We start from the raw sequence: 14719 nt of genomic DNA, 5'->3' as shown, positions 1-14719 counted from the left end.
TCATGAAGTTCCGTTTAAACAGAATCTGCCTTGCAAACCTATTCCGGCAATTTGGCAGACATATTTTGTGCAGCAAAGGTTTATTTGGCAGCATCTTATTCAAAGATTTCCATCAGCTGCTGATTAGCAATAAAAATAAAATGTTACCACAGGCAGGAAATATATCAAGAATTCACCAAGTCTGCAACAAAACTGAAAAGGGTTAGAAAACAAGCACAATTCTTCAATATTAATGTATTAAGATTTTATGGCCAAATGCAGTGATGCTTTTTCCTCAAAAGTTTGACTTTAATGTACTTTACAAAGTATTAACATATTTACAGGTTAGTAATAGGACTGGTGGAATTAATTCTATGGAAAAAACTGAATGCACTTTCCTTCATCCTAGCAAATATCTGGAATAAAAAATCCAAACACCGAGAACCCAGGGAGTTCAAATATTTTAATCACGTTATGCATTTTTGCTAATGGTATTTGCCGTTACAGCCTATTGGCACTTTCTAAAAAGTTAAATAACAGATTTTCTCATTTTTAGAATTTTAATTTGATTTTATACATTTAATTATTAGTTTATTTTATCATATGTTGATTGGTCACAAAATAACAACAGAAGAGGGTGGTATATTGATGAAATTGTTTTTGATAAATGTTGTCTGGTTTTTAACTGATATGCATTTTCACAAAGAAGTTGCAAAGACTTTAAAACCTTTAGCTCTGATGGACGAATGGATAGGCTGGATTTATATTCTTTATAACTGAACTGAGCAATTTCAGATAAGTAGCCTTGCCAGTCTCAGACTGCAGTGTTTTGCATCCCACGAAGGAGAGGCCAGATTTAATTGAGGTAGTAACATTTTGAGGGGTCAAGAAAACCGAAAAAGACCATGTTCTATTAGCAGCGAGGGCAAAACACACGAGGGCACAGATCTAAAGTAATTGTTACCCAGATTTGAGTGGAGATGAAGAAATGTTTTACAACCGACTAGGGTTTGGAACATCACCAGAAAGGGTGGCAGAGGCAGAAACCTTTGTTGTACGTGGATGTGCAGTTGAAGAACTATAATCTACAGGGCTATCATGGGAAGAGAGAATTAGGTTTGGGTAGCATTTTGGAACTGGATACATTGACCCTCCTAACCTCCCACCTCACCATCTTAAATGTTCTATGATTCTATAGGTGTACAGTCTCGTGCTAGATGCACATAGTCTCTTGGTAGATTCACAGAGTCTCTTGCCCAGAGGACATAGGTTGAAGGTGAAGGAGAAACGATTTAATAGGAATCTGAGGGGTAACTTATTCACACAAAGATTGGTGGATGTATGGAACAAGCTGCAGAGGTAGTTGAGGCTGGGAAGCAGTTACACGGATACATGAGAGGTTTGGAGGGATATGGACCAAATGCTGGCAGGTGGGACTAGTGTAGCTCGGACATGTTGCCCACTGTGAGCAAGTTGGGCCAAAGGGCCTGTTTCCACACTGTATCACTCTATACTTAATTAATTATCACGCTGGTGTAAATATAGCTATTAAATTACTATTCCTGAAAATTCCCCTCATAAATATGTTTAGTGCTATAGAGTCATACCGCAAGGAAACAGGCCTTGGGAATAAATTATCCATGCAAACTAACATGTCCCAAGCTAGTCCTATTTGCCCATACTTGACCAACATTGGTGAGAAGGCTTTTGGCATGCTGGCTATTAATGGTCCTCCCCCTCCCTCCCCTGTGCCCCACCTGGACTCGCACCCATTTGTCTCCTCCCACATTTCTTCCTCTGGCTTCGAAATTCGCAACTCTTCAAGCAGTCAACTCAGACCTTCTGTTTAGTTTAGTTCTGCTTTAATCTCTGGCTTTTGTTCCAAACATCTGCCCATCAAAAATTATTGATATGTATTTTGTTAACAAACAAAATCACTAGATACTTATCAACTCTTCCATCAACTTTTGTAAAACAGCATACCTTAACATATTGTGGAACCAAGGAACTGCAGATCCGGGTTTACAAAAAAAGACAAAGTGTTGAGTAACTCGGTGTTTCTGTAGAAGGATCCCAACGCAAAATGTCACCTATCCATGTTCTCCAGAGATGCTACCTGACCTGCTGAGTTACGCCAGCACTTTGTGTCTTTTTTTTAACCCGAATATATCTATTGATTAAAAAAAACTTCATATTGCTGGAATGTCAAAACATTTAGGGATTTTCTTTTATACTCAATATTCAAAAAGGTTGTTACTGAATTCAAAAGAAATAAGGACCTCATTTGGAAATAGTTGGAAACTTACTTTTGTCGAAGGTGAATATTCTCTCTTTTAATATTGCCATTTTCCCGTTCAGCTTCACGAGCCGAGAGCTGCAATTGAAAATATTTTGCACATAAGTTACAACGATAAACCTCTGACGACTGATGCTGTAATTCATTGATGGTACATTCCCAGAATTAGTTTAGCAGGATGTTTAGTGGTTGTTTTTTTTGCCTGATTCTGTTTTCACAATGAGCAATGATTTCTCATTTTCATTAGGTTATGCCAGTTTTTTTCAGTGTTGAAGACACCGAGTGCTCTACACTTGTACCAGGGGTTGACTATTTTCTTAATACGAATATATTAACTTAATGAATAGCTTTTGTATGCGCAATCATACACTTGCACAGATGCATGCCTTCTGAAACATTCCTGGTAAGCCACTGACTAGGTTGCGCTGGGAGTAACAGTTGAAGTATTCAAAATAGGAAATCGTGACTAAGCCATTTACAACAGTCATGCATGGCATAAAATTATTTAAATAGATGTAGAAATTTAAATGATCAACAATGCATTTCATGTCTGAAACTCACCCAATTATCATGCGCTTTTTTCTCATGGGATACAATCTATAAATGCAGATACAAAAAAACCCAATTAATTTAAAATGTGTGCATATTTTCACGTAACAATGTAACAGTGGACATCACCTTACCCTCCTCCTAAACTTTAATTTAACCATCCACATTTTGATTTAAACGTCCTCCTTCCCACAATCTGGGCATCGTAGACAATATTTATTGTTCTATATTATTATTGGGTTCATATAAGTTCATTACATTTTGCTGGGTCTATAGTTACATATACTGGACCAGTTCAGGACGTCAATGTTTTTTTCTTAAGTGCAATACTTGAGTGCACTAAATGGAGTTTGTACAACAATCCAGTAATGGCCTTATATCAACTTCTTATTCCAACTGTATTGAATTATTTAACTGTATCAACTAATCACCCCAGTTGATATGCTGGTTTTTAAAGTGATATCTTCCAATAATTAGCCTGGACCTAATTTGGTAACATAAGCATTTTGGAAAAAGGGAAAAAGAATGGAGCAATCTTTCAACGAATGGTGAACCACCTGAACTTACTGGGTGCCTGCTCTTGGGTTATGCTGTTTTGTCCAGCACGGTTCTGGCATGGTTTTCTACTGCAGGGAGCCAGCTGATTTCCAGGATAGTTCAGGGTCTCTAAGTGCAAGTGGCCATCTCTGCCTCCACAATGGCTTTCACCGGCAATAGGGCCACTGACATTCACAAAATTTAAACTTCATTATAAATGTCTTATTTTAAATGGTGGTGGTAAAATGGCGCAGCTGGTTGAGCTGCTGCCTCACTGCCTGCGTGGGGTTTCCACGTTCTCTGGGACCGCATGGATTTTCTCCGGGTGTTCCGGTTTCCTCCCACATCCCAAATAAATGTGGGTTTGTAGATGAGTTGGCCTCTAAATTGGTCCTTGTGTGTATCGAGTTGATGCAAAAGTGGGATAACATAGAACTTGGGTGAACAGGCAATCGGTGGTTGGCATACTCAGTAGGCTGAAGGATCTGTTTCCAATTCAATGAAAAATTATAAATGATAGGATAATTGCATAAAACAAAGTTGGGATGGCTAATCGGCTTTACTTTAGTTTAGTTTAGATTTTGAGGTACAGCATGGAAATGGGTCCATCAGACCACCAAATCAGAGGAACAATTTTGATTTACTTGATTTTTATATGACTGCATAGTTTTCATTAATTCTTCTTCAAGATCTTTAGCACGTTGCCTGCAAAGAAAACAAAAAATGATATCTCAATTTAAAATGTATACTGTCAATCCTTGTTTTAAAGGACCTCTGTAACAGACTTTGGTTATAGCGGACGAATCCCTGACATGCACTGCCTCCCTGACGGCCTTAGCGCACAGGCTTCTGAGGGACCCCACCTGACTTGCAAGATGCACCAGCAAGCCATTCTTCACTCACTGCACAGTCCAGTTGACACGGCTGTTGTAGCAGTTCACGTTGTAGCCCCTGGGGACATTGCATTCTTCAGTCCGCTGCCACTGACAGGACGTGCTCGGTCACCGTGGGGTTCCCTCCCCTCTCACTCCCCTCCACTGCCACCTCCTCCTCCCCAGGAGACATCAACATACACCACCTTGGAAGTGGCAGTAGGTGTGAGGGAAGGGAGCCCCACGGTGACCGAGCGAGTCTTGTCATTGGCAGCGGCCTGTAGACAGACCTGACTGCAAGGGGCAACCGCGTGAGCCACAACAATAGCCGTGTCAACTGGTAAAGAAGGGCTCGGTGGTGCAGAACGGCAGCATCGGCGCCTAGTTTTAAGGTGAAACGACACAAAGTGCTGGAGTAACTCAGCAGACTTAATCAGTCTGAGAAGGGTCCTGACATCACCTACCCATGTTCTCCAGATGTGGTGCCTGACCAGCTGAGCTACTCCAGCACTTTGTGTCCTTTTGTGTATTAACCATCATCTACAGTTCTTTGTTTCAACTACATACAATGATAATACCTTACTCAGCTATAACGGACAATCTGCAATAAAGGACACGATCCCCCCCCCCCCTTTGGTCCATTATAATGAGGGTTTACGGTATTTTAATTATGAAATTGGCATCCAAAAGTTACCTATAAATAGTGAGTTCTTCAGTTGCTTGATTAATTCTTCCATCAACTTCGGACAGTTTCTCTTCTTTCTGCAAACGCTGATGTTCTTCCAGAGTTAGGTTTCTGCAGACAACACATTCAGATTACAAAATAATTCCTCAACTAATTGGCATATCTTGTCAATAGAATTAGTCATACAGCCTGGAAACAGGGGGTTGAGGGGGAGCTTTGAGTGTTGAACATATATTAAATTCACGTGCAACAATACTTAATCCCTCCTCAATATTTTCTGCTGCAGCAGTTGTAATTCGTTGAGTATTACAGGTTGAAAAATGGACTCTAATTTTGTAAAATGAATAACAAATCAATGATCACAACTGTATACTTGTGCTCTTTTCAATACATGATTAATGTAAATAGTTGAGGATCAACCATTTCTAATATTTTCCGTGGATGTTACATTATCACATCAACAGGAAACTGTTGAAGATAAGGCAATTCTAAAGACAATACTTCCCTTATATTCTCCCTACTCACAGCCCCTCTGAGCTCATCATATGGACTTTCAACTAACTCTCTCGCAGTGAAGCTCTGAACTACGTTATGTATTACTTAACAAGCCCTAAAACTGACTCAACCTCATTTTCAATTATTTTCATTTATTTCCTGTAGGATTTATTTTCATTCAAATTCTGCCTCAGTCCAAGCTTGTTACCTTTGAAGCTCCATTTCCTTCTCATGATACAATTCTGTCATGATTTTCAACTTCTGCTGAATGGTTTTGTGTTCAGTCTCAAACTGAGATTTCACAGATTTAATTGAGGTATGATCCAACTGAAGTTTTTCAATGCGCTCTGCCACATGAAAAGAAAACAAAAGGCATTCATGAATTCATTGCAAAGTACAAAGTATTTTTCTTGAGAACATAAGAAACAAGAAAAGGAGCCGTCAATTGGCCCTCTTCATTCAATTAAGGTCATGACTCTTCCAATCATGCCCTTAGTACCACTTTCCATTCCACTTTCAGCTGTCCGAAGGGACCGCTCCCCTTTGCAACTCCTGGCTGGCTCTTCCATCACCAACAACATGGCAATGCTGGCAACACTTTACCAGAGACATTCCCTTTCACCTGTCCAGCACACTCCCATTATTTTGTTAACTTAAAATGAACTTGTCTCCTTGCCACGAGAGTGATGAGTGTTTCCCTAAATTTCATTTTTTTAGCACACAGGAGAATATCAAAGGACCAGTCAGTTGGGGAAACAAAATGAGACAAATGGGAAAGGTAACAGAGGCGAAGCCTTTGTTGTACATGAATGTGCACTTGAAGAGCTAAGATGTACAGGGTTACGACGGGAAGGGAGAATTAGGTTAGATGGTATTGTGGAACTGGACCCCCTCCTGCATCATACATTTTCTATGATTCTATACTTCATGAGTTAGTTTTTTTCCAAACATTGATTTAAATATAGCTATTAAATGACTGTTCCTGAAAGTTCCCCTCATAATACAGTATTGAGTTATAGAGTCATCCTATACTTATATAGCATAGAGTTAACTATCTATCTATCTATCTATCTATCTATCTATCTATCTATCTATCTATATATAAAACTCAAATCAGTCCGCCTGCAGTACGGATCCCTTCCTGCCTTTCGATTCGTTGACGGCTGCTCCTTCCTCAGCTTCCAACACACTTCGAAACAATGTTGCAAGACAGGAACACTGAACTTTTCACTGCTGCAGCAGGCAGGGATTTTTTTTAAAGAGGCAGGGCAGTGCTGGAATCTTACTTTTGAGAACGGCTTCAGTTCCATTGGAGGAGACGGGTGCATGGTGGAATATTGGGTTGGGGGATCACACCATTGGGGGAGCAGACCCAACGTCTGCACTTGGTCTAGTATATATATAAAACTCAAATCCGTCCGTCCGCCTGCAGTACGGATCCCTTCCTGCCTTTTGATTCGTTGACGGCTGCTCCTTCCTCAGCTTCCAACACACTTCGAAACAATGTTGCAAGACAGGAACACTGAACTTTTCACTGCTGCAGCAGGCAGGGATTTTTTTTTAAAGAGGCAGGGCAGTGCTGGAATCTTACTTTTGAGAACGGCTTCAGTTCCATTGGAGGAGACGGGTGGGGATCACACCATTGGGGGAGCAGACCCAACGGGTCTGCACTTGGTCTAGTATATATATAAAAGTCTGTGGCTGCCGCCTGCCGTCCGGCTGCCAGCTGCCTTTCTTCCTTTTGATTCGCTGCTCCTTCCTATCAGCTTCCAACACACTTCGAAACAAAGTTGCAAGATAGGAACACTGAACTTTTCACTGCTGCAGCAGGCAGGGGAGGTGCAATTGAGGGAGGCAGGGGAGTGCTGGAAACTTACATTTGCCAACGGCTTCAGTTCCATTGGAGGAGACGGGTGCATGGTGGAATATTGGGTTAGGGGAATCACACCATTGGGGGAGCAGATCTATAATACTCTGGGGCCTTCCGACCGACTGCCGTCCGGCGCCCTTCCTGCCTTTCAATTCGTGCCCGATACTCGCAGATGTCCAATCGGAATGGCCGATGCTCGCAGATGTCCAATCGGAATGGATCCATTTGCATGTACGGCTGCCGGCTGCATTTCTTCCTTTGATTCATTGCCACGCCCAATCCAGACGCTTAATCTCCGAGATCCTTTCCATTTCGGTAGACATTTCGCTTTTCTTTCTAAGTATCCGCTCCTCATTACATTTCGTCGTGTTGAAGTGCACCTTTTTAATCAAATCCTTCACCCCCCCCTCCACACCCAAGTATTTCAAAATTAACTGGCTTCTCCATTTACATGTCAGCTTCCAACACACTTCGAAACAAAGTTGCAAGACAAGAACACTCTGAACTTTTCACTGCTGCAGCAGGCAGGGGAGGTGACATTGGATTTTTTTTTTTAAATCCACTGCTGAGGGAGGCAGGGCAGTGCTGGAATCTTACTTTTGGGAACGGCTTCAGTTCCATTGGAGGAGACGGGTGCATGGTGCAATATTGGGTTGGGGGATCACACCATTGGGGGAGCAGACCCAACGGGTCTGCACTTGGTCTAGTATATCTATAAAACTCTGGGGCCATCCGACCGACTGCCGTCCGGCGCCCTTCCTGCCTTTCGATTCGTGCCCGATACTCGCAGATGTCCAATCGGAATGGCAGATGCTCGCAGATGTCCAATCGGAATGGATTAATTTGCATGTACGGCTGCCGGCTGCATTTCTTCCTTTGATTCATTGCCACGCCCAATCCAGACGCTCAATCTCCGAGATATTTTCCATTTCGGTAGAGATTTCGCTTTTCTTTCTAAGTATCCGCTCCTCATTTCATTTCGTCGTGTTGAAGTACACGTTTTTAATCAAATCCTTCTCCCCCCACCCCCAAGTATTTCAAAAAGAAACTGGCTTCTCCATTTACATGCCAGCTTCCAACACACTTCGAAACAAAGTTGCAAGACAGGAACACTGAACTTTTCACTGCTGCAGCAGGCAGGGGAGGTGCCATTGGATTTTTTTTTTTTAATCCACTGCTGAGGGAGGCAGGGCAGTGCTGGAATCTTACTTTTGGGAACGGCTTCAGTTCCATTGGAGGAGACGGGTGCATGGTGGAATATTGGGTTGGGGGATCACACCATTGGGGAAGCAGACCCAACGGGTCTGCACTTGGTCTAGTATACTATATGAAGTATATATATTATGAACTATTAACTATATAAAGTATATATACTTATATAGCAGAGAGTTAGTTTGATGGCCGGTTCTCCTGAGCTCCTGCGGCAACGGCTTAGTCCGCTGGACTGGAGGGTGGCGGCTTCGTCCGCACCGGGCCGCGGAGTTTGAACCGGCCCGTTCACGGAGCACAGATTCGGCTGCGGACTTACCATTACCCAGCAGGGTCACAACATCGGAAGCCTGGATCGCCTCAACGCAGAGGGAGAACAAGGCGGGAAGAGACAAAGACTTTAAGACTTTTGCCTTCCATCACAGTGAGGAGGTGCCTGGTAGACTCACTGTGGTGGATGTTAAATCTGTGTTCATTGTGTGTTTTGTTATTTTATTCTATGTTATGACTGAAAGGCACAAAATTACGTTCAGACTGAAGAGTCCGAATGACAATAAAGGATACTTTGACTTTGGTTATAGAATCATACAGCATGAAAATTGGCACTTGGACCTAATTCATCCATGCTTACTAAAATGCCCCTAGTTAGACCTACTTGCCCACAATTGACCCATATTTGTGAAGAAGGTGTTTGGCATGCTGCCGATACTTATTCTGCTTGGGTCGCTTGCAAACCATTGAATTCTCCAATTTTAGGTTACCTCTAACAACTGCTGCCCACCCCCTCCCCTGTGCCCCACCAGGACTTGCACCCAGGGCCGGCCTTAGGGGGTGCGCGGGGCCGAACTGGGAACAATTTTGGTGAACCCCAGATTCCCAGCCAAGGTGTGTCAGCCCAGTTATTTAGTGTATATTATGAAATTGTACACTAGGTGCTATGGATTATATAGAAACATAGAAATTAGGTGCAGGAGTAGGCCATTCGGCCCTTCGAGCCTGCACCGCCATTCAATATGATCATGGCTGATCATCCAACTCGGTATCCCGTAACTGCCTTCTCTCCATACCCCCTGATCCCCTTAGCCACAAGGGCCACATCTAACTCCCTCTTAAATATAGCCAATGAACTGGCCTCAACTACCCTCTGTGGCAGAGAGTTCCAGAGATTCACCACTCTCTGCGTGAAAAAAGTATCCTGCTCCCTCACGTTTGCCTGTCAGTAGCTCCGCTGGCTTCCAACCTTTACCGTAGCTGCTAATTATGTGATTGGACACAATGTCCTTGGAGACAGCGGCTGATTGGACGGGAGGAGACCTATTTGTTGATTGGACGGGAATTTTGAGGCAAGCTGGTTGGTGATTGGATGCAACCCCCTTAGAGACAGCGTTTGATTGGCCGCCAAATAAAATTGTCAAATCTGTAACAAAAATCGCTAGTCGGTGCGAACTCAGTGGACTGTCTGGTTGTATCTCCAAACTAAACAATATAACATGCAGGTACATTCATTTAAAATTAAATTAAGTGATTATTTCACATGATTTCTCATTGTGTAAAGCTCAATATCTGACCAATTTCTGTTTAACACGTTTGGTCTGCCATGAGCATTTTTCTCTCCCAAAATAGTTCATATCTAGCAAACCGATCAACGAACCAGACAGCAGTTGGACGCAGTCATAGAACCATAGACAATAGGTGCGGGAGTATTGGCCATTCGGCCCTTTGAGCTTGCACAGCCATTCAATTGATCATGGCTGATCATCCAACTCAGTATCCCGTACCTGCCTTCTCTCCATATCTTTAGCCACAAGGGCCACATCCAACTCCATCTTAAATATAGCCAACGAACTGGCCTCAACTACATTCTGTGGCAGAGAATTCCAGAGATTCACCACCCTCTGTGTGAAAAATGTTTTTTTCATCTCAGTCCTAAAAGATTTCACCTTTATCCTTAAACTGTGACCCCTTGTTCTGAACTTCCCCAACATCAGGAACAATCTTCCTGCATCTAGCCTGTCCAACCCCTTAAGAATTTTGTAAGTTTCTATAAGATCCCCCCTCAATCATCTAAATTCTAGCGAGACGCCGAGTCTATCCAGTCTTTCTTCATATGAAAGTCTTGACATCCCAGGAATCAGTCTGGTGAACCTTCTCTGTACTCCCTCTATGGTAAGATTAGGAGCCCAAAACTGTACCAATACTCCAGGTGTGGTCTCACCAAGACCCTGGACAACTGCAGTAGAACCTCCCTGCTTCTAAACTCAAATCCTTTTGCTATGAATGCTAACATACCATTCGCTTTCTTCACTGCCTGCTGCACCTGGGTGCCTACTTTCAATGACTGGTGAACCATGACACCCAGGTCTCGTTGCATCTCCCCTTTTCCTAATCGGCCACAATTCAGATAATAGTCTACTTTCCTGTTTTTGCCACTAAAGTGGATAACCTCACATTTATCCACATTATACTGCATCTGCCATGCATTTGCCCACTCACCCAGCCTATCCAAGTCACCTTGCAGCCTCCTTGTTTAGAGGGGTTTAAACGATTTAGAGATGTTTAGAGGGCTTCAGATGAGTTCAGGTGTGTTTAGAATTGTTCAGAGGAGAATAGAGAGGAATAGGGGGGCTAGAGGGGGTTTAGAGGTGTTCAGAGGGTCCCAGAGGGGTTTAGAGATGTTATAAGCCCCCCGTGAGAAATTGTAATTCTCTGAAATTGAAGATAGACATAAAGCTGGAGTAACTCAGCAGGCCAGGTAGCGCAGCGACTGGAGAGAAGACCCTTCTTCAGACTGAACTGAACTCTCGTCGGTGAGAGTACTTGTGATTGTCTGAAGAAGGGTCTCGACCAGAAACGCAACCCTCTCCCCAGAGCCGCTGCCCGTCCCGCTGAGCCACCTTCAACTTCAGAGCCAAACAAAAAACACAGAGTGCTGGAGGAACTCACCCGCTAGGTTTCTCCAGCATTTTTGTCTACCGCAAAACGTCAATGATTCCGGGAATGCTGAGGCGACAGGGTGATAGAGAAGGAGTGGGTGAGCTAGAGAGAGACGAGATGGGGAGCAGGAGAGAGAGCGCGAGAGAAAGAGGGAGGGGGGGAGAGAGCAAAAGACAGAGAGACACAGCGTGGGTTGGTAGGTGAATGACTAACCTGCACACCAGGAAGAAGCCCCTTCTCGCGGTCCGGGGCCCTCACTCATGATCGTGAGTTTAATGAAATTCTCAACGTGTCATCGATCTACATTCCTCAGTAAATGTAATTGTGTTTTAAACGCAATTTCAATCCAATTTATTTGAATTGACAATAAAGTTTACTTTGAACTTTGAACAAGTATTAATGACGCCGCGTGAATTTTATTCAAAGGAACACGGCATTATTAATACTTGTTCAAAACACAATAACATTTACTGAGGAATGTGGATGGATGCAGATTGATGACATTGCATAACGAGGTGTTAACTACTTGCTGTTAAGAAGTGCTAGTTAACAAATCGTTTGTGTCTGATGGCCGTGCAGTGGTTGTTATACATGTTCGTTTAAAAAAAATCCGGATGGTGAATCAAAAAAAATCTTTATCTAACAAAGAGAATTCGTATTTCCGTACGAAATACGGAACATTAATGCGGGGCCTCGCTTAGGCGCAGGGCCCAATTGGGAGCAATCGGTCAAATCGGCTTAAGGCCGGCCCTGCTTGCACCTATTTCTCCCCTCCCCTTTCTACATTCCATCCTTCACAATTTGCAACTCTTCAATCAGTTTGTCTCACACCTTCTGCTTTAATCTCTGGCTTTTGCTCTAACCATCTGCTGATCGATCCTCCACCCCCTCGCCTGTGTCCACCAGCCGCATGTTGTGCTGCCTCGCCTCTCCCAGCTTTCTTTCTCCCCCAATCCAATACAACCCCCAAACCCCTCTCCCCCACCTACCCATAATCAGTGTGAAGACAGGTCCAACCCGAAATATCACCTATCCATGTTCTCCAGAGATGCTGCCTGACCCTCTGCATTACTCCAGAACTTTTGTCTACCTTCGATTTTTCCAGCATCTGCAGTTCTTTCTTAAACATTTAGTACTGTGCTCAGTTCTGGTTGCCCTGCTATAAGAAGGATGTTATTACTTTGGAAAGGGTGCAACAAAAATCTACAAGGAAGCTACTGGAACCAGAAGATTTTAGATATAAATCTGGATTTCTCCCTTGATTTCCCCCTCCCCCTCCAGAGTATAAGAGGAGAAGGGATATTCATAGAGCACAGAACCAGCCCCTACAGCCCAACTTGTCCATGCTGACCAAGTTGGAACTCTGGGCTAGTCCCATTTGCCTGCATTTTTCCCATAGCCATCTAAACCCTTCCTATCGATATAGCCACGCAAATGTCATTTAAAATGTAACCTTATTGATGACCTTGTAGCTTTTGATGACATTGAGATTTATAATATCATGAGGGGCAAAGAGATGGTGAATAGGCTTCTTTTTTTTTACTAGGGTAGGGGAGTCTAAAACAAATGACATGGGTTTAGGGTGAGAGGAGGAAGATTTAAGTGTGCGTTTTTCATACAGTGGTGCAAATATGAAACCAATTGCCAGAGGAGGTAGGGACAAGGGTACAATTATGATATTTATCAGATGCTTGGACAGGTATGTGGATAGTAAATGTTTGGAGGGATAAGGGCCAGGCACAGGCAAGTGGGTTAAGGTTGTTTAAGCAACTTGTTTGCCACGGAGAGTTGGGCCGAAGGGCCCGTTTCTCTGCTGTATGGCACAATGACCCAATCATGAGCCGAAATACCTTGTCTGTGATGCAAATGTATTTGGCTCTAAAATTCTTGTTGAATGCCAAATACACTACATCTTCTCTTTATCTAGACAAATCGACCACTTCTTCCTTTTAGCAAAAAATAAAATGATCAAAAATACTTAGCAGATGAGGCTACAATTGAAGAAGAGATAAAACTGCAGCGTTATCGCATCCTTCCTGTATTGTGGTAACCAGAACTGTGCACAATACTCCAGATGTAGTTAATTAGTAGCAGAATTAAGATGCAACAGAAGGCACATATGTTGCTCAAATCTCTTCCAGCATAGTTTGTTTTCATTTCTGATTTCCAGCATCAACGCAATTTTACTTTTGAAAAACAGTTCGAAACTGAATTTCAAACTGCAAATCAACACTTAAAAAGCACTCTGGACTATAGCGAAGAAAAGTAGTTGTTTCAGAGAGAGTTTGATTTTCTGATCCAGAAAGCAAGACCTTTATCATCCATGTTCATTCACCCTGTGACCTTGTAGATCTATCTTTCGGAACTTGTAAAATTCACTCTGACCACGCAGCGTGGAAACAGTTCAGTCAGAACATGCAAGAAAGATGAATTATTTTAAGTCAAGAATCTATCATAAATGCCTGCTAGAAGGACAGGGAAGGTTTTAAGAGGGGTATGGGCCATTGCAGGTAAATGGGACTAGCTTTGATGGGGCATCTTATTAGGCATAAACGAGTTGGACTGAGCATGAACTGAGCCTGAGCTATATAATTCTATGATTCTATGTGCGATGAACTACAATTCATTAGTTCCAAGAAGTTATAAGGTTGGGAAAAAAACATTGGCATGTGGCATAACGTTAGGTTCCACAAAATATATGAGAACTGATGTCTCTTATAATTACCCATCAGTTCTTGTTTCGCGTTGATTTCATCCGACAACTTGCCGTGAATCTGATTTCTTTCTTCCTCCACAGATTTCAAACTAGCATTTAGCTTTAATTTAAAAAATAAGATATTAAATCAACATTTAAAGCATAGCATTGTGAAGTTTTAAAGTTACATATTTCATGTTATTATTTATTTTTACTCAAATTACATGGATGTAATTATCCTGGAGAGAGTTACAACTCCATCAAAGAGTCAGCATTAGCACAATGAGGTAAATGTGCCTTTCATTTGTGCTGTATCACTATTAATAAAATAAGTGGCAGTCCTGTAAGCAAACTGATCAAAAATATTGATGTATTCTTGTTCCTTGCAGTCGCAGATCAAGAAACAAGAATTAAAACAATATTAATCATTCATTCAGCTCATGACTGATGTGTACTTTCAATTCTAGAAGTTTAAAGTGGCAAAGTTTAATGATGTGCAGGGCAAGTTTTTTTTTAAAACACAGAGAGTAGCAAGTGCCTGGAAAGTACTGCCGGGCATAGTGGTGGAGGCAGACACGATGGTCACATTTAACCTGGT

General features: G+C 42.5%; 1 protein-coding gene across 3 annotated transcripts in view; it reads right to left on the bottom strand.

The window, feature by feature from the left end:
• Positions 1-14719, bottom strand: part of ctage5 (CTAGE family, member 5) — a 68978-nt gene that overhangs the window by 16502 nt on the left and 37757 nt on the right. For all 3 annotated transcript variants that reach the window (XR_008723998.1, XM_055640515.1, XM_055640517.1), the window contains 6 exons: positions 14152-14242; positions 5622-5760; positions 4928-5029; positions 4006-4066; positions 2837-2872; positions 2286-2353 (listed from right to left, as the gene is read on the bottom strand). Coding sequence is in view for 2 of the 3 variants with exons in the window: in XM_055640515.1 (XP_055496490.1) it covers positions 2286-2353; positions 2837-2872; positions 4006-4066; positions 4928-5029; positions 5622-5760; positions 14152-14242 (497 nt within the window). In the remaining variant the exon portion in view is untranslated. The remainder of the gene's footprint in view (positions 1-2285; positions 2354-2836; positions 2873-4005; positions 4067-4927; positions 5030-5621; positions 5761-14151; positions 14243-14719) is intronic.

Source organism: Leucoraja erinacea, chromosome 9 (assembly GCF_028641065.1).
Source record: "Leucoraja erinacea ecotype New England chromosome 9, Leri_hhj_1, whole genome shotgun sequence".
NCBI classification, from domain to species: Eukaryota; Metazoa; Chordata; class Chondrichthyes; order Rajiformes; family Rajidae; genus Leucoraja; species Leucoraja erinaceus.
This window is presented reverse-complemented; position numbering and strand designations above follow the sequence as displayed.